The 22,993-nt window shown below is 42.5% G+C and overlaps 2 protein-coding genes across 5 annotated transcripts in view; both read left to right on the top strand.

Moving 5' to 3' along the window:
• LOC116463163 (nucleoporin Nup43) overlaps positions 1–22,993 on the top strand; it is a 156,852-nt gene that overhangs the window by 60,641 nt on the left and 73,218 nt on the right. The window lies entirely within an intron of this gene.
• Positions 1–22,993, top strand: part of LOC116463162 (serine/threonine-protein kinase LATS1) — a 58,665-nt gene that overhangs the window by 25,394 nt on the left and 10,278 nt on the right. For all 4 annotated transcript variants that reach the window (XM_032146139.2, XM_058434495.1, XM_058434496.1 and 1 more), the window contains 4 exons: positions 9,741–11,254; positions 13,878–14,460; positions 17,528–17,710; positions 17,903–18,009. In XM_032146139.2, the coding sequence (XP_032002030.1) occupies positions 9,741–11,254; positions 13,878–14,460; positions 17,528–17,710; positions 17,903–18,009 (2,387 nt within the window). The remainder of the gene's footprint in view (positions 1–9,740; positions 11,255–13,877; positions 14,461–17,527; positions 17,711–17,902; positions 18,010–22,993) is intronic.

Consider the following 22,993-nt stretch of genomic DNA (forward strand, 5'->3'; position numbering starts at 1 on the left):
GAGAATGCCTATGTTTCTAAAGCCTCGGTATTATTATTTTTGTCTGTTTAAGGTTATGGAAACACTATCTTATTTTACATTTGCATTTCTTTGATCACTGCATTTGTTTATTGGTTTGTTTTGGTGTTTGTTTGTTTTTGAGACAGAGTCTCACTCTGTCACCCAGGTCGGAGTGCAGTGCCGCAGTCTTGGCTCACTGCAACCTCCATCCCCTGGGTTCAAGTGATTCTCCTGCCGCAGCCTGAGTAGCTGGGATTATGGGCGCCTGCCACCGTGCCCAGCTAACTTTTGTATTTTTAGTAGAGATGGGGTTTCACCATCTTGGCCATGCTGGTCTTGAACTCGTGACCTCGTGATCTGCCCGCCTCGGCCTCCCAAAGTGCTGGGATTACAGGTGTGAGCCACCACGCCCTGCCTATTGGTTATTTTTCATTGCCACTTTACGTCTTTTAATTTTTTTTTTTTTTTTTTTCTTTGAGACAGAGCCTCGTCACCAAGGCTGGAGTGCAGTGGCACAATCTTGGCTCACTGCAACCTCCACCTCCCAACCTCCACCTCCCGAGTTCAAGCAATTCTCCAGCGTCAGCCTCCAGAGTAGCTGGGGTTACAGGTGCGCAGCACCATGCCTGGCTAATTTTTGTATTTTTAGTAGAGATAAGGTTTCACCATGTTGGTCAGGCTGGTCTCGAACTCCTGACCTCGTTATCTGCCCGCCTCAGCCTCCCGAAGTGCTGGGATTATAGGCGTGAGCCACCGCGCCTGGCCTGTCTTTGTGTCCCAGTGCAGTGGCTTATGCCTGTAATCCCAGCACTTTGGGAGGCCAAGGCAGGCAGATCACCTGAGGTCGGGAGTTAGAGACCAGCCAGACCAACATGGAGAAACCCCGTCTCTACTAAAAATACAAAATTAGCTGGGTGTGGTGGCGCATGTCTCTAATCTCAGCTACTCGAGAGGCTGAGGCAGGAGAATTATTTGAACCCAGGAGGCGGGGGTTGCGGTGAGCTGAGATCGCACCATTGCACTCCAGCCTGGGCAACAAGATCGAAACTCCGTCTCAAAAAAAAAAAAAAAAAAGAAAAAGAAAAAGAATTGATTTATAAGAGGGCTATAGTCATTCTTCCTATTCAACAAATTTTTATTGGTCAACCACTGTTTCAGGCTCTTTGTTCTGCATTGGGTAAGTTCTTGCCCTTTTGTGGAGCTTACCTAGTAAGGGAGATTAAATAATCACCCAGATACATGTAGAATTACAGCTATATATGGTGTGAATGAAGAGAGGAGAGTTACATGGTACTGTGGACTCATATAATAGTGGGATTTTTTTTTTTAACCACATCAAGAAGTTCAGAAAAACCCTTCCTTGTTTTTTTTGTTTTTTTTTTTTTGAGATGGAATCTTGCTCTGTCGCCCAGGCTGGAGTGCAGTGGCGCAATCTTGGCTCACTGCAAGCTCCGCCTCCCGGGTTCACGCCATTCTCCTGCCTCAGCCTCTCCGAGTAGCTGGGACTACAGGTGCCCGCCACCACGCCCGGCTAATTTTTTATATTTTTAGTAGAGACGGGGTTTCACCGTGGTCTCGATCTCCTGACCTCGTGATCCACCCGCCTCGGCCTCCCAAAGTGCTGGGATTACAAGCGTGAGCCACCGCGCCTGGTCCAGAAAACCCTTCCTAACAAACTGGTAATAAAGCTGATATCTGAAGAAGTACAGAGTTAATGGGAATGGGTTTAGCGAGTGTGTCCCTTTGCATGGCTGCTTTGGCAGATTCTGATGCCACAAAAAAATGAAAATGCTTGGAGTGCTGAACACAGGATTGTGAAATGTGACTGGAAAAGTCCATAGGGGCCTGACTCTGCAGAACTGTTTATTAATTTTATCCTAAGAGCAGCAGAAAGGTGTAGAAGTGTTTCAAGCAGGGTAATAACATTATTAGATTTGTATTTCAGAATGATGGCTGCAATGGATGAGAATGGGTTAGAGAGGAGTGAGGATAGATATGAGGACAGATGTGATAGGAAACACAGTAGTTTGTGAGGGTAATGTGGGCTTGGGCAATAGCAGTGAAGAAAATGAATGAATTAAGAGGGATGGGAGTGGTAAAATTGACAAGGACTTGGTAATAGATTACATATGGTGTGTGATGACAGAAGGGGATAACTTAGGTTTTTGGCTTAGAAAAATAGATGGATGATAATACCCTACATTAAGAAAGGGAATGTTAAGAGAGAATAGAATTGGGTGGGAAAGATCATAAATCTGGCTATAGTTTTCTAAGTGGAGATGTCAAGTAGGGAGCTAGGTATGTATGTATGAGCCGTGCATATGAAATAGGTCACCTAAGGGATGTTACATAGACAAAATAATAAGATGGCCTGCAACCAAGCTTATTATTTAATAGCTAGTAGGAAGGGGTAGACCTGCAAAGGGGACAGAGAAGAAATAGGTGAAAAGGAAGAAAACCAATAAGGTTTTCAGTGTTTTGGAAGCCACAGTAAGAGAATGTTTCAAGAAGGGGAGGGAATAGTCAAAATGCCAAATACTGCTAAGAAAGAGATATTGACCAAGGTGAGAGCGAAAAAATAATGTTGTTGACTTTAGTGACGTGGTGTATTAGTTTGCTAGGGCTGCCATAACAAAATAACACAGACTGGGTGGCTTAAACAATTAAGATTTATTTGAGTGCTGGAGACTGGAAGTCCAAGATTAGTTACTGGCAGGTCTAGTTTCTTCTGAGGCCATTCTCCTTGGCTTGCAGATGGCCACCACCTTGCTGTGTCCTGATATGTTTGTCCCTCTGCATGTGCATGCGTCTGGGGTCTCCGTCTCCATGTCCAAATTTTCTCTTACAGGGATACAGGTCATACTGCATTAGGACCCACCCTAATGACCTAATTTAATCTTAATTATCAAATACAGTCACATCTTGTGGTACTGGTGGTTAGTACTTCAGCATATGGATTGGGGGTTCAGCAAATGAGGTAACTTGTCATGTCATGGGAGCATAATTCAGATTGGAGTGGGTTGAGGACTAAATAGGATATGTAGTAATAAAAAAAACAAGGTATACCTTCAAGAGTTTCTGGAGGAGAGAGTGAGGACATTAGCAAGAGTAGTGCTCTCAAACCATCTATGGTGATTTTTCAAATTTCCAATTCATCATGACTTCAATTCATAATTTTATAAAATACAATAAATTATTAGAAAATGAAAATTTAAGTGCCAGGCATGGTAGTTCACGCTTGTGATCACAGCACTTTGGGAGGCTGAGGCAGGAAGATCGCTTGAGCTCAGGAGTTTTAGACCAGCCTGGGCATCATGGTGAAACCCTGGCTCTACAAAAAATTATCCAGGTTTGGGGGCATGTGCCTGTAGTCCCACCTACTCAGGAGGCTGAGTTGTGGGGATTGCTTGTACCCAGAAAGTTGAGGCTGCAGTGAGCTGTGATTGCACCACTGCACTCCAGCCTGGGCAATAGAGTGAGTCCCTTTCTCAAAAAAAAAAAAAAAGAAAGTTAAAATTTTAAATGACATAAAAATATAAGTTTAGGCTGGGCACAGTGGCTCACACCTGTAATCCAGCACTTTGGGAGGCTGGGGCGGGTGGATCACCTGAGGTTGAGAGTTCAAGACCAGCCTGACCAACATGGAGAAACCCCGTCTCTACTAAAAATACAAAATTAGCTGGGCATGGTGGTGCATGCCTGTAATCCCAGCTACTGGGGAGGCTGAGGCAGGAGAATCACTTGAACCTGGGAGGCAGAGATTGCGGTGAGCCGAGATCGCACCATTGCACTCCAGCCTGGGCAACAAGAGCAATACTCCGTCTCAAAAAAAGAAAAGAAAAGAAAAGAAAGAAATACATATATATATGTTTAAATAGTTTATCATTGTATTTAACAGACATAAGTTTATTCTGTCAAATTTCTATAAATGTTTCTCAATCCTCACTCTCCATTTCCATACTTAATCTCATGTCAGTTTGTGATATATCTTATGTCAGTTTGTGGACCAGCACCAGATAACACTTTGAAGTAGAGCTCTATATATGGGAGTGGAAGGAGAGTCTTAATTATTTTTTTTTTTTTTTAAGTAAAGACTTAAACATGTTTAAAAGATAACTGGAAGACTCCAGTTAAGAGGATGAAATTAAATATTCAAGAGATACTTGAGGATCAAGTAAGCTTCCTGAGAAACCGGGAGGAATAGGATCCAGAGCATAGCATGAGGGACTATTTAGCCTTAGATAGAGGAACAGCCATTTTTCTCTAACAGCAGCAGACGGGCCTAGGTTATGTAAGGAAGCTAAGAGAGTACTTTCTGATGCCTGCTGTTTTCTCTGAAATAGAAAACCAAGTCATTTTCTAAGAGTGATGAGTAAGGAATAGAGCAGGCAGTTTGAGGAGACTGAGGACTGGCGATAGTGGAGACTATAGAAAGAGTTTCCAGGTGGTGCTGAGGCCATCGAAGGATGCTGATCCTGAATTATAGTAAAATCAGTCTGCCCACTGCATCACTTTTTCTTGTAAGTTAAAAACAACAACAAAAAAAGATAGCTGGAATTATCCCTGACTGGAGTTTCACTAAACAAGTACAAAATAAGATCGATAATATTGCTAAAAGGGTAATTCTTTTTATTTTTATTTTTGAGACAGGCGTGAGCCACCGTGCCCAGCCCGAAAGGATAATTTAAATCCTTAATCAGAGCATACTCCTCTACTTTTGTCGGCTTCTTATTCGTCCAAATTCCTTGTCTATGGCCTGGCTACCTCTTAGATCCCATCCAATACCACTTTCCCCCCTCATTTACTGTTCTACAGCCATACTGGGTTTATTTTGTTCTTGGAAAATACCAAGCTCCCACCTCAGGACCTTTATGCAGTCTTTTTTTTTTTTTTGAGACAAAGTTTTACTCTGTCGCCCAGATTGGAGTGCAGTGGCGCTATCTCAGCTCACTGCAACCTCTGCCCCCTGAGTTCCAGTGATTCTCCTGCCTCAGCCTCCCAGGTAGCTGGGATTACAGGCATGTGCCACCACACCCAGCTAATTTTTGTATTTTTAGTAGACACAGGGTTTCACCATGTTGGCCAGGCTGGTCTTGAACTCCTGACCCCAGGTGATCCGCCCGCCTCGGCCTCCTAAAGTGCTAGGATTACAGGCTTGAGCCACCGCACCTGGCCTGTGCAGTCTGAACTCATATATTATCCCTCAGAGGAGCCCTTATCCCTTTTTAGCCTCCTGTTAGTCTCTGTCATTTGATGCCATTTATGTTTCATTCACAGAGCATTTATCATACCCTGAAGTTACCTCGTTTATTTATTCACCTGCTTTGTGTCTGGCTTCTCCTTCAAGAATGTAGGTTCCATGGGCCAGGGATGTTCTGTTGTTTACCAATGTCATTGGATTGCTTAGAGCAGTGCCTGGCATATAGTTGATGCGCAGTAAATATTTAATTAACGGTCCGGGTGCGGTGGCTCACACCCGTAATCCCAGCACTTTGGGAGGCCGAGGTGGGCAGGTCACGAGGTCAGGAGTTCAAGACCAGCCTGGCCAGCATAGTGAAACCCCATCTCTACTAAAAATACAAAAAATTAGCCAGGCGTGGTGGTGGGCGCCTGTAATCCCAGCTACTTCGGAGGCTGAGGCAGGAGAATCGTTTAAACCCAGGAGGTGGAGGTTGCAGTGAGCCAAGATTGCGCCATTGCATTCCAGCCTAGGTGACAAAGTGAAGACTCCATGTCAAAAAACAAACAAACCCAAATAGTCTGGGCGCGGTGGCTCACGCTTATAATCCCAGCACTTTGGGAGGCTGAGGCGGGCGGATCACGAGGTCAGGAGATCGAGACCACGGTGAAATCCCGTCTCTACTAAAAATACAAAAAAATTGGCCGGGCGTAGTGGCGGGTGCCTGTAGTCCCAGCTACTCGGAGAAGCTGAGGCAGGAGAATGGCGTGAACCTGGGAGGCAGAGCTTGCAGTGAGCCGAGATTGCGCCACTGCACTCCGGCCTGGGCAACAGAGCGAGACTCCATCTCAAAAAAAAAAAAAAAAACACAAATATTTAATGAATGAATAAAAAGGAGGTGATCTTGGAGAAAAAGAATAGAGAGGGAAGAACAAAGTGATAGACCATGGATTTAAGTTGGATAAAATGTGTCATAAAGAAAGAGGAGGGCCAGGCTAGGCACGGTGGCTCATGCCTGGAATTCCAGCACTTTGGGAGGCCAAAACGGGCGGATCGTGAGGTCAGGAGATCGAGACCATCCTGGCTAACACGGTGAAACCCTGTCTCTACTAAAAATACAGAAATATTTACTAAAAATACGGGCGTGGTGGTGGGCACCTGTAGTCCTAGCTACTCAGGAGGCTGAGGCAGGAGAATGGCGTGAACCCGGGAGGCGGAGCTTGCAGTGAGCCGAGATGGTGCCACTGCACTCCAGCCTGGGCGACAGAGCGAGACTCAGCCTCAAAAAAAAAAAAAAAAAAGGAGGGCCAAGTACAGTGGCTCACACCTGTAATCCCAGCACTTTGGAGGCCAAGGTGGGAGGATTGCTTGAAGCCAGGAGTTCGAGACCAGCCTGGGTATATTAAGGAGACCCCGTCTCTACAAAAAGTTTTAAAAATAGGCTAGGCTTAGTGTCTCCTGCCTATAATCCTAGCATTTTGGGAGGCTGAGGAAGGAGGATCACTTGAGCCCAGGAGTTTGAGACCAGCCTGGGCAACTTAGACACCATCTCTACAAAAATAAAGAAAGAAAATAATTAGCTGGGCATGGTGATGCATGCCTGTAGTCCCAACTACTTGGAAGGCTGAGGTGAGAGGATTGCCTGAGCCCAGGGGTTCAAGGCTGCAGTGATTCATGATCATGCCACTGCCCTCCAGCCTGGGTGACATCAAGACTGTCTCAAAAGAATAAAAATAAGAAAAAGGAGGACTGATAAAGGAGGGGATTAACCTTGGAGATGTTGGCTGGATGCGGTAGCTCATGCCTGTAATCCCGACACTTTGGGATGCTGAGGTGGGCGGATCAGCTGAGGTCAGGAGTTCAAGACCAGCCTGACCAACATGGTGAAACCCCATTTCTACTGAAAATACAAAAATTAGCTGGGTGTGGTGGCACCTGCCTATAATCCCAGCTACACAGGGGGCTGAGGCAGGAGAATTGCTTAAACCCAGGAGGCAGAGGTTTCACTGAGCCGAGATCATGCCACCACACTCCAGCCTGGGCAACAGAGCAAGACTCTGTCTCAAAAAAAAAAAAAAATCTTGGAGATCTTGGTGAGGTTGCTACTCAATAAAGTTTAAAAACTTTTGCAGTAGGAGTAAACAGAAGAAGGAGCTGTGGTCTGAGAGTATAAGCGTATAAACCTTAAAGTAGTGATTCTGAAACAAGAGCAGATACGAGTGATACCAAAATTTGAAATACAATCATGAGAATGATACTTGATATGGAGTGGAAGAGGGGACATCAAGAAGCTGAGCTATGAGGGCAATAGATGGTTTATCCTTGTGGATATTGAGGTTACAGGATGAAGGCAGGGCTTAGGGTAGACTGAATGCTGAAGCTGTGGCTGAATGAAATAGAGCAAATAGGTAGGAGCTCATTAGGTGAGAGGAATTAGTGTGGCCTCCTACATAGCATGAACTTCAAAAGAGCTGGCTTTTTAAAAGGAATAATATCAACCTGTAAGAACAAATGTTAGAACCCCATCTTTTGGCCAGGTTATTTTTAAAGAAAACCTTAATTTCAAAGGGCTGAAAGGAAAGTAATATCAGCAGAAAAAAACCAGCTTCAAGGAGGTGGCAAGAAAGCTTGGAGGAGAGGTTACTGATAAGGCACATTTGCTGGCTGTGGAACCGAGTGGATCCAGAGGGCATAGTGGAAAGGTTCGGGAAGTGGAAGAACATGGAGAGCTCTGTGGGAGGCGCAGAACAACAGGGGTGACTGTTTACTCTAAAAGCTGAATGAGTGACATGGTGTATTTGGCCTCAGCTGGCCTCTGAGGAAAGTGAGAAAGAGCCTGATGGCCAGAGGACTTGTCCGGTTTATCCAGAATGATAATGTTCCCCAAACATTATTTACTCGCTTTTCGTCTGGCTCCTCTTTCGAGATTGTAGACCCAAAATGCTGTCCAGCCTAGATGAAAGGGAGTGTTAAACTGAACATTATGAACATTTACCACATTTTACCACTTTTTTTCTCAGATGTGTTGCCAGATATATTTTTGCCCAGGATGATGCTGACCTTTCAAATTTATTAGTATTCTTTTTTGTTTTGTTTTTAATGGTAATGAGTGTTTGTATTTAGATCTCTACTTTTGTCATGCCTAGGAAGACATTCGCAAGAGGTACCCCGATATTATTGAATGGTCTTGTTTTTTTCTAGTACTTACATGATTTCATCTTTAATATTTAAACCTTTAGTCCTTCTGGAATGTATATATGTATTATCTTTATACCAATCTATCTTGTATATTTTTCCTAAGTGGCTGGACTATTCTATTTTAAATACATCCTTTTTTTGGTATTGTATTTTTTTGCTTGTTTTATTGATTTGGAAATTCCATTAAAGACAGTTTCTGTAAAATCTATACCTTATTTAATGTTCAGCTAATTATAGCCTACTATCTTTTTCTGTTTTAAAAACCATATTAAAAGGCCAGGTGCAGTGGCTCACACCTGTAATCCCAGCACTTTGGAAGGCTTAGGCGGGCGGATCACTTGAGGTCAGGAGTTGAAGACCAGCCTGGCCAACATGGCGAAACCCCGTCTCTACTAAAAATACAAAAGTTAGCCGGGCGTGGTGGCGCACGCCTGTAGTCCCAGCTACTCAGGAGGCTCAGGAAGGAGAATTAATTGAACCCGGGAGACGGAGGTTGCAGTGAGTCTGTGCCACTGCACTCCAGCCTGGGTGACAGAGTGAGACTTTGTCTCAATTTAAAAATATATATATATTAAAATATATTTAAAATCAGTAGTAGCTATGAAAATTACAAATAGATACGCTCTTTGGCCTAATAATGCTACCTCTAATAATTTACAAATATACATGCATATATATGAAATTATATCTCTTCAAAAATATATATATATTTTTTGAGATGGAGTCTTGCACTGTCACCCAGGCTGGAGTGCAGTGGCACAATCTCAGTTCACTGCAGCATTGGCCTTCTTGGTTCACACAATTCTCTTGCCTCAGCCTCCCGAGTGGCTGGGACTACAGGGGCACACCACCACGCCTGGCTAAATTTTTTGTATTTTTGGTAGAAATGGAGTTTTACCATGTTGACCAGGCTGGTCTCGAACTCCTGGCCTCAAGTGATCCGCCTACCTCAGCCTCCCAAAGTGCTGGGATTACAGGCGTGAGCCACCACGCCTGGTCAAAAATAAATAAAATTCTAAAAGGTAAAAGGAAACCACTTAGTGAAATTTTATTTTTATAACTCTTTTTTTTTCTTTTTTTTGCTAAATTGAGCTAAATAACATGTATTATTACCTCACATATCATTTTTTTGTAGTGAGAACACTTAAAATTTACTCTCTTAGCAATTTTCAGGAGTACAATATGTTGTTATTAACTACAGTCACCATTTTGTACAAGAGATCACTTGAACTTTTTATATTTTTATAATTCTTGAAAGAGAATTGAGTATCATTTGTAAAATCAGAATTGCAAGCTAAGGTTTTCAAAAATGAGAGGTTAAAAACATGATTCTTTTTTCTCTTTATCTCTCTTATAACCACAGGGAATGTGCAACAATCAGTTAACCGCAAACAGAGCTGGAAAGGTTCTAAAGAATCCTTAGTTCCTCAGAGGCATGGCCCACCACTAGGAGAAAGTGTGGCCTATCATTCTGAGAGTCCCAACTCACAGACAGATGTAGGAAGACCTTTGTCTGGATCTGGTATATCAGCATTTGTTCAAGCTCACCCTAGCAACGGACAGAGAGTGAACCCCCCACCACCACCTCAAGTAAGGAGTGTTACTCCTCCACCACCTCCAAGAGGCCAGACTCCCCCTCCAAGAGGTACAACTCCACCTCCCCCTTCATGGGAACCAAACTCTCAAACAAAGCGCTATTCTGGAAACATGGAATACGTAATCTCCCGAATCTCTCCTGTCCCACCTGGGGCATGGCAAGAGGGCTATCCTCCACCACCTCTCAACACTTCCCCCATGAATCCTCCTAATCAGGGACAGAGAGGCATTAGTTCTGTTCCTGTTGGCAGACAACCAATCATCATGCAGAGTTCTAGCAAATTTAACTTTCCATCAGGGAGACCTGGAATGCAGAATGGTACTGGACAAACTGAGTTCATGATACACCAAAATGTTGTGCCTGCTGGCACTGTGAATCGGCAGCCACCACCTCCATATCCTCTGACCGCAGCTAATGGACAAAGCCCTTCTGCTTTACAAACAGGGGGATCGGCTGCTCCTTCGTCATATACAAATGGAAATATTCCTCAGTCTATGATGGTGCCAAACAGAAATAGTCATAACATGGAACTATATAACATTAATGTACCTGGACTGCAAACAAACTGGCCTCAGTCATCTTCTGCTCCAGCCCAGTCATCCCCGAGCAGCGGGCATGAAATCCCTACATGGCAACCTAACATACCAGTGAGGTCAAATTCTTTTAATAACCCATTAGGAAATAGAGCAAGTCACTCTGCTAATTCTCAGGCTTCCGCTACAACAGTCACTGCAATTACACCAGCTCCTATTCAACAGCCTGTGAAAAGTATGCGTGTATTAAAACCAGAGCTACAGACTGCTTTAGCACCTACACACCCTTCTTGGATACCACAGCCAATTCAAACTGTTCAACCCAGTCCTTTTCCTGAGGGAACCGCTTCAAATGTGACTGTGATGCCACCTGTTGCTGAAGCTCCAAACTATCAAGGACCACCACCACCCTACCCGAAACATCTGCTGCACCAAAACCCATCTGTTCCTCCATACGAATCAATCAGTAAGCCTAGCAAAGAGGATCAGCCAAGCTTGCCCAAGGAAGATGAGAGTGAAAAGAGTTATGAAAATGTTGATAGTGGGGATAAAGAAAAGAAACAGATTACAACTTCACCCATTACTGTTAGGAAAAACAAGAAAGATGAAGAGCGAAGGGAATCTCGTATTCAAAGTTATTCTCCTCAAGCATTTAAATTCTTTATGGAGCAACATGTAGAAAATGTACTCAAATCTCATCAGCAGCGTCTACATCGTAAAAAACAATTAGAGAATGAAATGATGCGGGTAAAACCTTTTAAAATGTGCATTTTTATACTTAATCATCTGTTTGCTTGGTGTTTATTTTAAAATATTGTATCCAGTATTTTTCTTTCTTTTTATACCTAAATACAACATATTATCAGTTATAGAATTTAAAAGTGAATAAATATTAAAGTACTTTTGATTGTAGCATTTTATTTTAGTATTTCAAGATTTATTCAGAATTTCCTATGATAAAATCTCATGTAAATTAAGAAAAATATAATTTGTGGTATACAGTTTAGGTGTACATAATACCTTTATATGAAAATTGGAGGAAGGGTTGTCTTCTAGGTTTCATACAATATCTTACAACATTTAAAAATAGACTAGAAATATGTGGGTCCGAGGCCGAGCATGGTGGCTCACACCTGTAATCCCAGCATTTTGGAAGGCTGAGGTGGGCAGATCGTGAGGTCAGGAGATCGAGACCATCCTGCCTAACACAGTGAAACCCCGTCTCTACTAAAAATACCAAAAAAAATTAGCCGGGCATGGTGGCGGGTGCCTGTAGTCCCAGCTACTCAGAAGGCTGGAGGCAGGAGAATGGCGTGAACCTGGGAGGCGGAGGTTGCAGTGAGCCGAGATCGCACCACTGCACTCCAGCGTGGGTGACAGAGCGACACTCCATCTCAAAAAAAAAAAAAAAAGAAATACGTGGGTCTCATCTCTTGATATACTTACGAAACATTTACTTGTAGAAAATTTGGAGTTTATAGGTTTATTCATCACATAGATCTTATTAAAAAGTGTAAAAGAAGTTCCCTTCAGTTATATTTCTCCCTTCTCATTTCATTTTTATAATATACTGGAGAAAAATGTGCTACAATTATTTAATCAAACTATACTAAAAGGGAGATCAGAGTAAGTAAACACACTTTAATCTGTGTTGTCATTCCACATGGATCTCTTCACTGGATATTAAGGTAGTACGATCATCTTTTTTTTTTTTTTTTTTTTTTCTGAGATGGAATCTCACTCTGTTGCCAGGCTGGAGTGCAGTGGCGCCATCTCGGCTCACTGCAACCTCCGCCTCCCAGGTTCAAGCAATTCTCCTGCCTCAGCCTCCCCACTAGCTGGGACTACAGGCGCCCGTCAGCACGCTGAGCTAATTTTTTATTTTTAGTAGAGGCGGGGTTTCACCATGTTGGCCAGGCTGGTTTTGATCTCTTGACCCCGTGACCCACCCGCGTCTGCCTCCCAAAGCGCTGGGATTACAGGCGTGAGCCACTGCGCCAGCCATTATTGTTTTTATCATATGCTTAGAATTCAAAGATTTGACTCCTAATCTTACATCTGTCACTCACAATCCGAGAGGCTTAACCTTGTGATTAAACACCTTTATATACTTGAACCATTCTTTTAAAATGATTTTAACAAATCTGATTTTACAGTATTGTTATTTCTATTTTGTATTTTATTAAATGAGAAATACCATAATTTCTATGACTTATCCATATTTTAGTTCTTAGGATTTCTTACTAAATTCTGTCTATGTGTATTTTCTTAGTTTTTTTTTCCTTTTTCCTCTTCACTTTCACTAATAGCTGATTTAAACTTTTATGGTGTTGGAAGCTTTGCTGACTTCTGTAGTCTCCATTACTGTGTAGGCAAGTAAGATTTTAAGAGAAACAGTTCTGAACTGAGTCTAGCATGCCATCCTTCTTAAAAGATTTTGCATGCAAATGTGAATCCTAACAGAAGCATGTGGTTGCTCTATTTTAGTCTTGTATTTCTAGAATTAGACCCCACTTTTCCAACTGAATTTCTTTTCTATTTAAACCCTTTAATTAATTCTTTATTAATTAGCCAAAATGTTTCTCCCTTCTAAATCCAGGCATTCCATATCTATAATACTTAGAAGTTAGTTTTTGTTTTTAATCTATTTTTTGATATCTTCATGAGTCACACTGAAGTATTCCTAAATATCCAAAGGATATCTTGTAAACAACCAGGTTGTTCTTTTCGAAGTAGGAGAAACCCTTTGCAATTTGTGTTAGTGGTGGACCGTGAGTCGCACCTTTACTCTAATGCCCTGAAAAATAGAAAAGGAAAGATTATTAATGACTGTTGTATATTTATTGAGAATAAGGAAAGGACTGGTGGGTTAGAAAAGGCATTGTTTTGTTGTTCTTTGGTACATTAATTTTTTAGAATAAATGAGCCTGGAGTGGAAGAATTTTTTTCATGAAAGACAAAATAGGAAGAATATTTGAGGCCTAGGCATTCCACCAAGAGAAGCATATAACAGAGAGATAAATGAAGATGCATGTTAACAGATGTTTGTTGCACATTGAGAACCTTTTTTTTTTTTTTTCCTTTTTTTCGGAGTGCATTACAGAAGAGTAGAAAGCTTACTCATCTGGTACCCTCTTCTTGCGCTCCACAGCTGAATTTGCATATGTACTCTGAATATCCTTTTAACTACCCCTTAGGCTGCACTTTTGATCATTAATTTCCTTTGAAATGTTTTCTAGATTTCTAACATGCTTTATTAAAAATTATGCATTTAACCTTTAAATATATGCCTGAATTTTTCCCAAGCTATTTCTTAATATTCAATATTGAAGAAGATTATTCTTATTTAACATCTAGTTTATTTGCCTAGGTTGGATTATCTCAAGATGCCCAGGATCAAATGAGAAAGATGCTTTGCCAAAAAGAATCTAATTACATCCGTCTTAAAAGGGCTAAAATGGACAAGTCTATGTTTGTGAAGATAAAGACACTAGGAATAGGAGCATTTGGTGAAGTCTGTCTAGCAAGAAAAGTAGATACTAAGGCTTTGTATGCAACAAAAACTCTTCGAAAGAAAGATGTTCTTCTTCGAAATCAAGTCGCTCATGTTAAAGCTGAGAGAGATATCCTGGCTGAAGCTGACAATGAATGGGTAGTTCGTCTATATTATTCATTCCAAGATAAAGACAATTTATACTTTGTAATGGACTACATTCCTGGGGGTGATATGATGAGCCTATTAATTAGAATGGGCATCTTTCCAGAAAATCTGGCACGATTCTACATAGCAGAACTTACCTGTGCAGTTGAAAGTGTTCATAAAATGGGTTTTATTCATAGAGATATTAAACCTGATAATATTTTGATTGATCGTGATGGTCATATTAAATTGACTGACTTTGGCCTCTGCACTGGCTTCAGATGGACACACGATTCTAAGTACTATCAGAGTGGTAAGTAAACTCATAAAATTTAGTTTGTTTATAATAATGTAATTTATTGATGTAGTAAAATATAAGATGGTATCATCACTGGATGAGAGCCAGAAGATGTGGGTCAGGTCTTGATTCTGTTGGATAAACTTGGGTGAATCGTTTAGGCACTTAGACTTATAAAATGAAAGAATGTGCTAGACTTGATTATTTCTAAATATTATTAACATTTTTGAGTCACACCTTGTACATTTTATTTGAAAATATGTCAGACAAATAACTTTTTTTTTTTTGATGGAGTCTCGCTCTGTTGCCCAGGCTGGAGTGCAGTGGCACGATCTTGGCTCACTGCAACCTCCCCATCCTGGGTTCAAGTGATTCTCCTGCCTCAGCCTCCTGAGTAGCTGGGATTACAAGCACCCGCCACCACACCTGGCTAATTTTTGTATTTTTAATAGAGATGGGGTTTCGCCATGTTGGCCAGGCTGATCTCGAACTCCTGACCTCAGGTGATCCACCTGTCTCAGCCTCCCAAAGTGCTGAGATTATAGGTATGAGCCCCTGCGCCTGGCCAAATAACATTTTAAAAATAATTTTTTAATGAATCCTCATATCCACCATTCAGTTAAAGAACTAGATTATCAGTACTTTAGAAGCCCCTAAACAATCACTTCCCCTTTTCTCCTCCACAAAGATAATTATTATTTCAGAACTTTATAATCGGTTATTTTTATCGATACTTTTATCACAAATGTATGTATCTCTAAATAATATATTATTTCATTTTGCCTACTCTTTAACCTTTATTTAAATATAATCTATATATATTCTTTATGTTGACTTGTTTGAGGTTCCTCCATGTTATTGCATGTAACGTTTATTTTCACAACTATTTAGGATTTCATTACATGACTGTTACACAACTTATATAACCCTAAACACTTTATGATCCTTGATCCTATTTTATCCTCACAATGTCACTGTGAGGCAGGATGAAGAAACTGACACCTAGTTAGATGAAGTAACCTGCCCAAGGTCAGACAGAAATCAAGTGTAAGGGCTAGGCTTTGAACCCAGGTTTGTCTGATTTCAGGGCCCATGTTATTTCTACTACACCACACTGCCTCACCAAGATCCCTCCAAGCGCTAATGGAAGTGTAAGTCAATCTAACATTTGTTAAATACTATGTACTAGGTGCTTAACAATATATTCTAATATGCTCACAACAATTCTGAGGTAAGTATTATTAGCCTCCTGTACTTCTGTGAACACAAGTAGATTGACATTAAAATGGGTAGAACTGAGACAATTGAACCTACTTTAATGTTTGACATAGTGGAATTTAGTGTCTCCCCAGATTTGACTGAATTATTACCTGGAAAGCTTCTTAAAAACATGATTCCTAGGCTCTATTCCCGTCTTTTGATCAAAAATCTTCACTGGGGCATAGAAATCTTTTTGTTGTTGTTTTTTGTTTGTTTGTTTGTTTTTGAGACGGAGTCTCGCTCTGTTGCCCAGGCTGGAGTGCAGTGGCGCAATCTTGGCTCACTGCTAGCTCCACCTCCCGGGTTCACGCCATTCTCTTGCCTCAGCTTCCCGAGTAGCTGGGACTACAGCTGCCTGCAACCACGCCCGGCTAATTTTTTTTTTTTTTTTTTTTTGTATTTTTAGTAGAGACCGGGTTTCACCATGTTAGCCAGGACGGTCTCAATCTCCTGACCTCATGATCCACCTGCCTTGGCCTCCCAAAGTGGCTGGGATTACAGGCGTGAGCGACCGCGCCCGGCCTGTTTGGTTTTTTTTTTTTTTTGAGATGGAGTCTTGGTCTGTTGCCAGGCTGGAGTGGAGTGGCGCGATCTCAGCTCACTGCAGCCTCCATCTCCTGGGTTCAAGCGATTCTCCTGCCTCAGCCTCCCGAGTAGCTGGAATTACAGGTGCGCTCCACCACACCCAGCTAATTTTTGTATTTTTAGTAGAGATGGGGTTTCACCATGTTGGCCAGGATGGTCTTAATCTCTTGACCTCGTGATCCACCCACCCCAGCCTCCCAAAGGGAAATCATATTTTAATCAAACATCCCAGATAAATGTTACAGTTAGGTTAATTTCTTATATTCTAGGTGACTTCATGCCATCTATATGTCAGTGACTTCCAAATCTCTCTCTCCAGAAATGGCCTTTCTCTGAAATTTGTAATTTCTCTATCCAACTGCTTCCAGGCTATCTTCACATGGATTTCAAATAGGCCTTTCAAACTTCACATGACCCATAAAGAACTCTTTTTTTTTTTTAAAGCATAAATCAGATACTGTTATCTTCTTGCTTCGAACTCTGCAATATCTTTTCACTTTACTTGAGGTAAAAGGCAGACCATTGCTTGCAAAACCCACGTGTATTCCTGCCGCATTTCTTACGGTTCTTGCCCCATTTCCTACAGTTCTCCCCTTTATCAGCTGCACTGGTCTTCTCTCTGTTGCTGTTATTTCTGTGTGGAATACCTAATCCTGATTTTTAAATAGTTGAGTCCTTCTTGTTTTTTTACGGTTTAGCTGAAGTCACCTTCTCAATTGGTCTTCCCTGGCCATTCAGTCCTATGTAGCTATCCAGTCACATTTGTTACATCACCCTGTGTTGATTCTCTGTGTAGGGTATGTCACTGTTTCTTATATGTGTAATTGTTTGTTTTGTTTCTTTTCCTACTAGAATGTAACCAGAGCTTTGTCTTATCACTGTCATTTATTGAATGAAAGACGGATCTAATTTGTTTGAAAGTTTGTCCAGAGTAGTAACAGGGAGTGGGCTAAATAACAAACTCTTAATCTCCCCATGACTCATATTGTTATTATTTAACATTGCATAAATTACTAAATCTTAGGCTAATTTTTTTTAAGTGTAAAATCCTTCCTATTGACATCTCAGGAAGCAGGCTCTAATTGGTAATAAACACCGTCAGTGATTTGGCATACATTGTGTCTTAGTTTGTCACAAGGGAGAATGTTGTTAACCCTAAACCATGATGTCAGAAGATTAGACTTCAGGTTTACTGTTGTCCTTGTTGACTTTATTAATTTATTCTTTTGTTGTGCAGGTGACCATCCACGGCAAGATAGCATGGATTTCAGTAATGAATGGGGGGATCCCTCAAGCTGTCGATGTGGAGACAGACTGAAGCCATTAGAGCGGAGAGCTGCACGCCAGCACCAGCGATGTCTAGCACATTCTTTGGTTGGGACTCCCAATTATATTGCACCTGAAGTGTTGCTACGAACAGGTAAAGCACTTCTTTCATATATATTCTCAGTAGGCCTTTAGACCAGCCAAAACGACACTAGAATATGCCTTATTTTTCAGGCTTATAATAAAAGTATTAATTTTACGGTATAAATTGGTGATTTAATGTTAATTTTTATTCTGAGCATTTTTAACGTGCTTATAAATAACTAACTTTGATATCTTATTTTAGGATACACACAGTTATGTGATTGGTGGAGTGTTGGTGTTATTCTTTTTGAAATGTTGGTGGGACAACCTCCTTTCTTGGCACAAACACCATTAGAAACACAAATGAAGGTAAGGTATGGCATCTATATCAAAAGAATTCTCACAAAGTTGCTACATCATTGACTTTTATTTATTACTACTTAGAGCATTTTAGTCTGGAGTTAAAGAATGAACTTGGGCCTGGTGCAGTGGCTCACACCCATAATACCAGTTCTTTGGGAGGCTGAGGCAGGAGGATTGCTTGAGCCTAGGAGTTCAAGATCAGCCTGGCAACAATGTGAGACCACATCTCTACAAACAAATATTTTTTAATTTAAAAAAGGAAAAGAATGAACTTGTAAGGGTATATGAACTCACCAGAATTGCATATGTGAATTCTCCAGTCTCCGTGTTGCCATATCCCCATAATCTTGTATCCCCCCTCACTCATACACCATACTCATATATCATATATCATTCTCAAAAAGGTCTTTAGGCCAGGCACGGTGGCTCATGCCTGTAATCCTACCACTTTGGGAGATGTAGGCGGGTGGATCACCTGAGGTCAGGAGTTTGAGATCAGCCTGGCCAACATGGCGAAACCCCGTCTCTACTAAAAATACAAAAATTAGCGGGGTGTGGTGGCAGGCGCCTGTAATCCCAGCTACTTGGGAGGCTGAGGCAGGAAAATCCCTTGAACTCAGAAGGCAGAGGTTGCAGTGAGCCAAGATCTTGCCATTGCACTCCACCCTGGGTGAAAGAGTGAAACTCCTTCTCAGACAAAACAAAACAAAAAGGTCTTTAGTCCGTTTTGAAGATTTATTCCAGTTTACTCTTTGTCACCTACTGCCTCCTGGCTTTGTCTCCTTCTATGCAAACTACAAACAAATGTTTATATCCCCACTTGAAAATACCTCTGGCACTTAAATTAGAAGCTACCCACAATTTTGACCATACACTGTCTGATTTAATACCCTTTAGTGATTGTCCATGGGTTAAAGTTGAAATTTGCCCTCTGTTCATACCATTCCCTCTGTCTGGAATGTCCTACTTCCATCTCTCTCTTCTATAACCCTTCCTCCTTTCTGAAGTCTAATTAACTCCTGGTCATTCTCTTTTTTTTTTTGATACAGAGTCTTGCTCTGTCATCAGGCTAGAGTGCAGTGGTGTGATCTCAGTTCACTACAACTTCTGCCTCCTGGGTTCAAGCAATTCTCGTGCCTCAGCCTCCTGAGTAGCTGGGATTACAGGCATGCGCCATCACACCCAACTAGTTTTTGTATTTTTAGTGGAGACGGGGTTTCACCATGTTGGCCAGGATGGTCTCGAACTCCTGAACTCATGATCTGCTCGCCTCGGCCTCCCAGTGAGCCACCGTGCCCGGCCTCCTGATCATTTTTTTTTTTTTTTTTTGGGACGGAGTCTCGCTCTGTCACCCAGGCTGGAGTGCAGTGGCGTGATCTTGGCTCACTGCAAGCTCCGCCTGCCGGGTTGACGCCATTCTCCTGCCTCAGCCTGTCCAAGTAGCTGGGACTACAGGCGCCCGCCACCACGCCTGTCTAATTTTTTTGTATTTTTAGTAGAGACGGGGTTTCACCGTGGTCTCGATCTCCTGACCTCGTGATCCACCCGCCTCGGCCTCCCAAAGTGCTGGGATTACAAGCGTGAGCCACCGCGCCTGGCCAATCATTCTTAATTATTCTTTGAGGGCCAGACATGATGGCTCATGTCTGTAATCCCAGCACTTTATTTATTTTGAGATAAGGTAAAAACATTTCACCTAAGGTGGAATGCAGTGGCATGATCTCCTCTCATGCAACCTCTGTCTCCTGGCTTAAGCGACTTCTCTCAGCCTCCTGGGTAGATGGGACCGCAGGTGCATTTTTTTTGTATTTTTTGTAGATATAGGGTTTCGCCATGTTGCCCAGGCTGGTCTCAAACTCCTGGGCTCAAGTGATCCATCCACCTCAGCCTCCCAAAGTGCTGGGATGGGTGCAGTGGTTCACACCTGTAATCCCAACATTTTGCAAGGTCATGGCAGACAGATCACTTGAGCCCAGGAGTTTGAGACCAGCCTGGGCAACATGGTGAAACCCCATCTGTACAAAAAATACAAAAAACTTAGCCAGCCATGGTAATGCATATTTGTGATCCTATCTACCTGGGAGGCTAAGGTTGGAGGGTCACTAGAGCCTAGGAGACATTGCAGTGAGCCATATTCGTGCCACTGCACTCCAGCCTAGATGACAGAGTGAGATCCCGTCTCAAAAAATAAAAAATTTGGCTCGGCGTGGTGGCTCACACCTATAATCCCAGCACTTTGGGAGGCCAAGGCAGGTGGATCACCTGAGGTCAGGAGTTTGAGACCAGCCTGGCCAACGTGGTGAAACCCCGTCCCTACTAAAAATACAAATATTAGCTGGGTGTGGTGGCGCGCCCCTGTAATCCCAGCTACTTGGGAGGCTGAGGCACGGGGATTGCTTGAACCCAGGAGGCAGAGGTTGCAGTGAGCTGAGATTGCACCATTGCACTCCAGCCTGGGCAATAAGAGCAAAACTCTGTCTAAAAAAAAAAAAATTCTTCTTTGAGAGTTTCCTGAGATTCCATCGTTTCTTTGATTTCCACTTTTCTTAAGCTATAACTTCTTCAGTCATTGCATTTAATAGAGATGGTTTTACATTAGCCGGGCATGGTGACTCATGCCTGTAATCCCAGCACTTTGGGAAGCTGAGGCAGGTGGATCACCTGAAGTCGGGAGTTTGAGACCAGCCTGACCAACATGGTGAAACCCTGTCTCTACTAAAAATACAAAAATTAGCCGTGCATGGTGGCTGGCACTTGTAGTCCCAGCTATACGGGAGGCCCTGAGGCAGGAGAACTGTTTGAACCTGGGAGGCAGAGGTTGCAGTGAGCCGAGATTGCGCCATTGCACTCCAGCCTGGGCGACAGAATGAGACTCCATCTCAAAAAAAAAAAAAGAAAGAAAAAAAGGAAATGGTTTTACATTTTAAAACTTCTTTTAGGATTTGTTATAGTATAGGTCTGCTGATAATGCATTCTCTCAGGTTTGTCTCGGGTATGTCTGAAATTATCTTCATTTTGCCTTCATTTGAATATAAGTATATTTGTGTGTAGGTGTATGAGAGAGAGAAAAAAAAAAATTGTATGCTTTCTCCCTAAGGTTGAGAACAAGGCAGGAATGTCCATTCTCATCAATTCTATGTTCTGGAATCTTAGCCAGCATAATACAGCAATGAAAAGAAATAAAAGGGCTGGGCGCGGTAGCTCATGCATGTAATCCTATCACTTTGGTAAGCCAAGGCGAGTGGATTGCTTGAGCCAAGAATTGGAGACCAGCCTGGGCAACATGGCGCAACTGTGTCTCTACAAAAAAATAGAAAAATTAGCTGAGCATGGCAGTGTGCACCTGTAGTCCCAGCTACTCATGAGGCTGAGGTGGGAGGATCACCTGAGCCTGGGGAGGTCAAGGCTGCAGTGAGCCGTGATTATACCACTGCACTGCAGCCTGCGTAATAGAGTAAGATCCTATCTCAAAAAAAAAAAGAAAAGGAAGAAGTAAAAAATAAAAACTTCCCCTATTCAAAAATGATATAATTTTCTATATCGAAAATCCCAGGAAATCTATAGGTGTAGAGTACAAGAATAACACATAAAATCCATCCATTTCTTTGTTTTTTTTTTTTGAAACAGTTTCACTCTTGTTGCCCAGACTGGAGTGCAATGGTGCTGTCTTGGCTCACTGCAACCTCTGCCTCCTGGGTTCAAGTGAGCCTCCTGCCTCAGCCTCCTGAGTAGCTGGGACTACAGGCATGCGCCACCATCCCAGTTAATTTTGTATTTTTAGTAAAGACCGGGTTTTACCATGTTGGTCAGTCTGGTCTTGAACTCCTGACCTCAGGTGGTCCGCCCGCCTCGGCCTCCCAAAGTGCTGGGATTACAGGCGTGAGCCACTGTGCCCGGCCAAAATCCATCTATTTCTATATTTAAGCAATGAAAACTGGAAACTAAAATTTAAAAACGATACCATTCACAATAGCTCCTCTGAAATAAAATACTTTGGTATAAATCTACAACATGAGCAAGATTTGTATGCCGATTGCTACTGAAAGAAATCATAGGCTGGGCACGGTGACTCACACCTGTAATCCCAGCACTTTGGGAGGCCAGGGCAGGCAGATCACCTGAGGTCAGGAGTTTGAGACCAGCCTGGCCAAAATGTCACCACACCCAGCTAATTTTTGTATTTTTAGTAGAGACAGGGTTTCACTATGTTGGCCAGGCTGGTCTCAAACTCCTGACCTCAAGTGATCCACCCGCCTCAGCCTCCCAAAGTGTTGGGATTACAGACATGAGCCATCACGCCCAGCCTAAGTTTTCACTATCTACCTAGAATTTATACTTTACCACTTCAAGTTCAACGTAGAACCATACTGCCATATAGGTCCCTTTATTCTCTACTATTTATGTTGTAGTTACTTGATTTTTCTTCTTTTTTTTTTTGACAAGGTCTTGCTCTGCCGCCCACGCTGGAGTGCAGGGTCGTGATCTCAGCTCACTGCAACTTCTGCCTCCCGGGTTCGAGATTCTCCCATGTCATCCTCCTGGATTACAGGCACATGCCACTGTGCTTGGCTAATTTTATTATTTTGTAATCAAGACTAGTCACTATGTTGCCCAGGCAGCTCTTGAACTTCTGGGCTGAAGCAGTCCTCCCACGTTGGCCTCCCAAAATGTTGGGATTACAAGCATGAGCCTGCACCTGGCTTGTAGTTATTTTATACATTACATCTACATACGCTTAAAACCTCATCCGGCCAAGCACAGTGGCTCACGCCTGTAATCCCAGCACTTTGGGAGGCCGAGGCAGGTCGATCATGATGTCAGGAGATCGAGACCATCCTGGCTAACACGGTGAAACCCCGTCTCTACTAAAAGTACAAAAAATTAGCCGGGCATGTTGGCGGGTGCCTGTAGTCCCAGCTACTCAGGAGGCTGAGGCAGGAGAATGGCGTGAACCTGGGAGGCGGAGCTTGAAGTGAGCCGAGATGGCGCC

The sequence above is a fragment of the Hylobates moloch genome, unplaced genomic scaffold (assembly GCF_009828535.3).
Source record: "Hylobates moloch isolate HMO894 unplaced genomic scaffold, HMol_V3 SCAFFOLD_28, whole genome shotgun sequence".
Lineage (NCBI taxonomy): Eukaryota > Metazoa > Chordata > Mammalia > Primates > Hylobatidae > Hylobates > Hylobates moloch.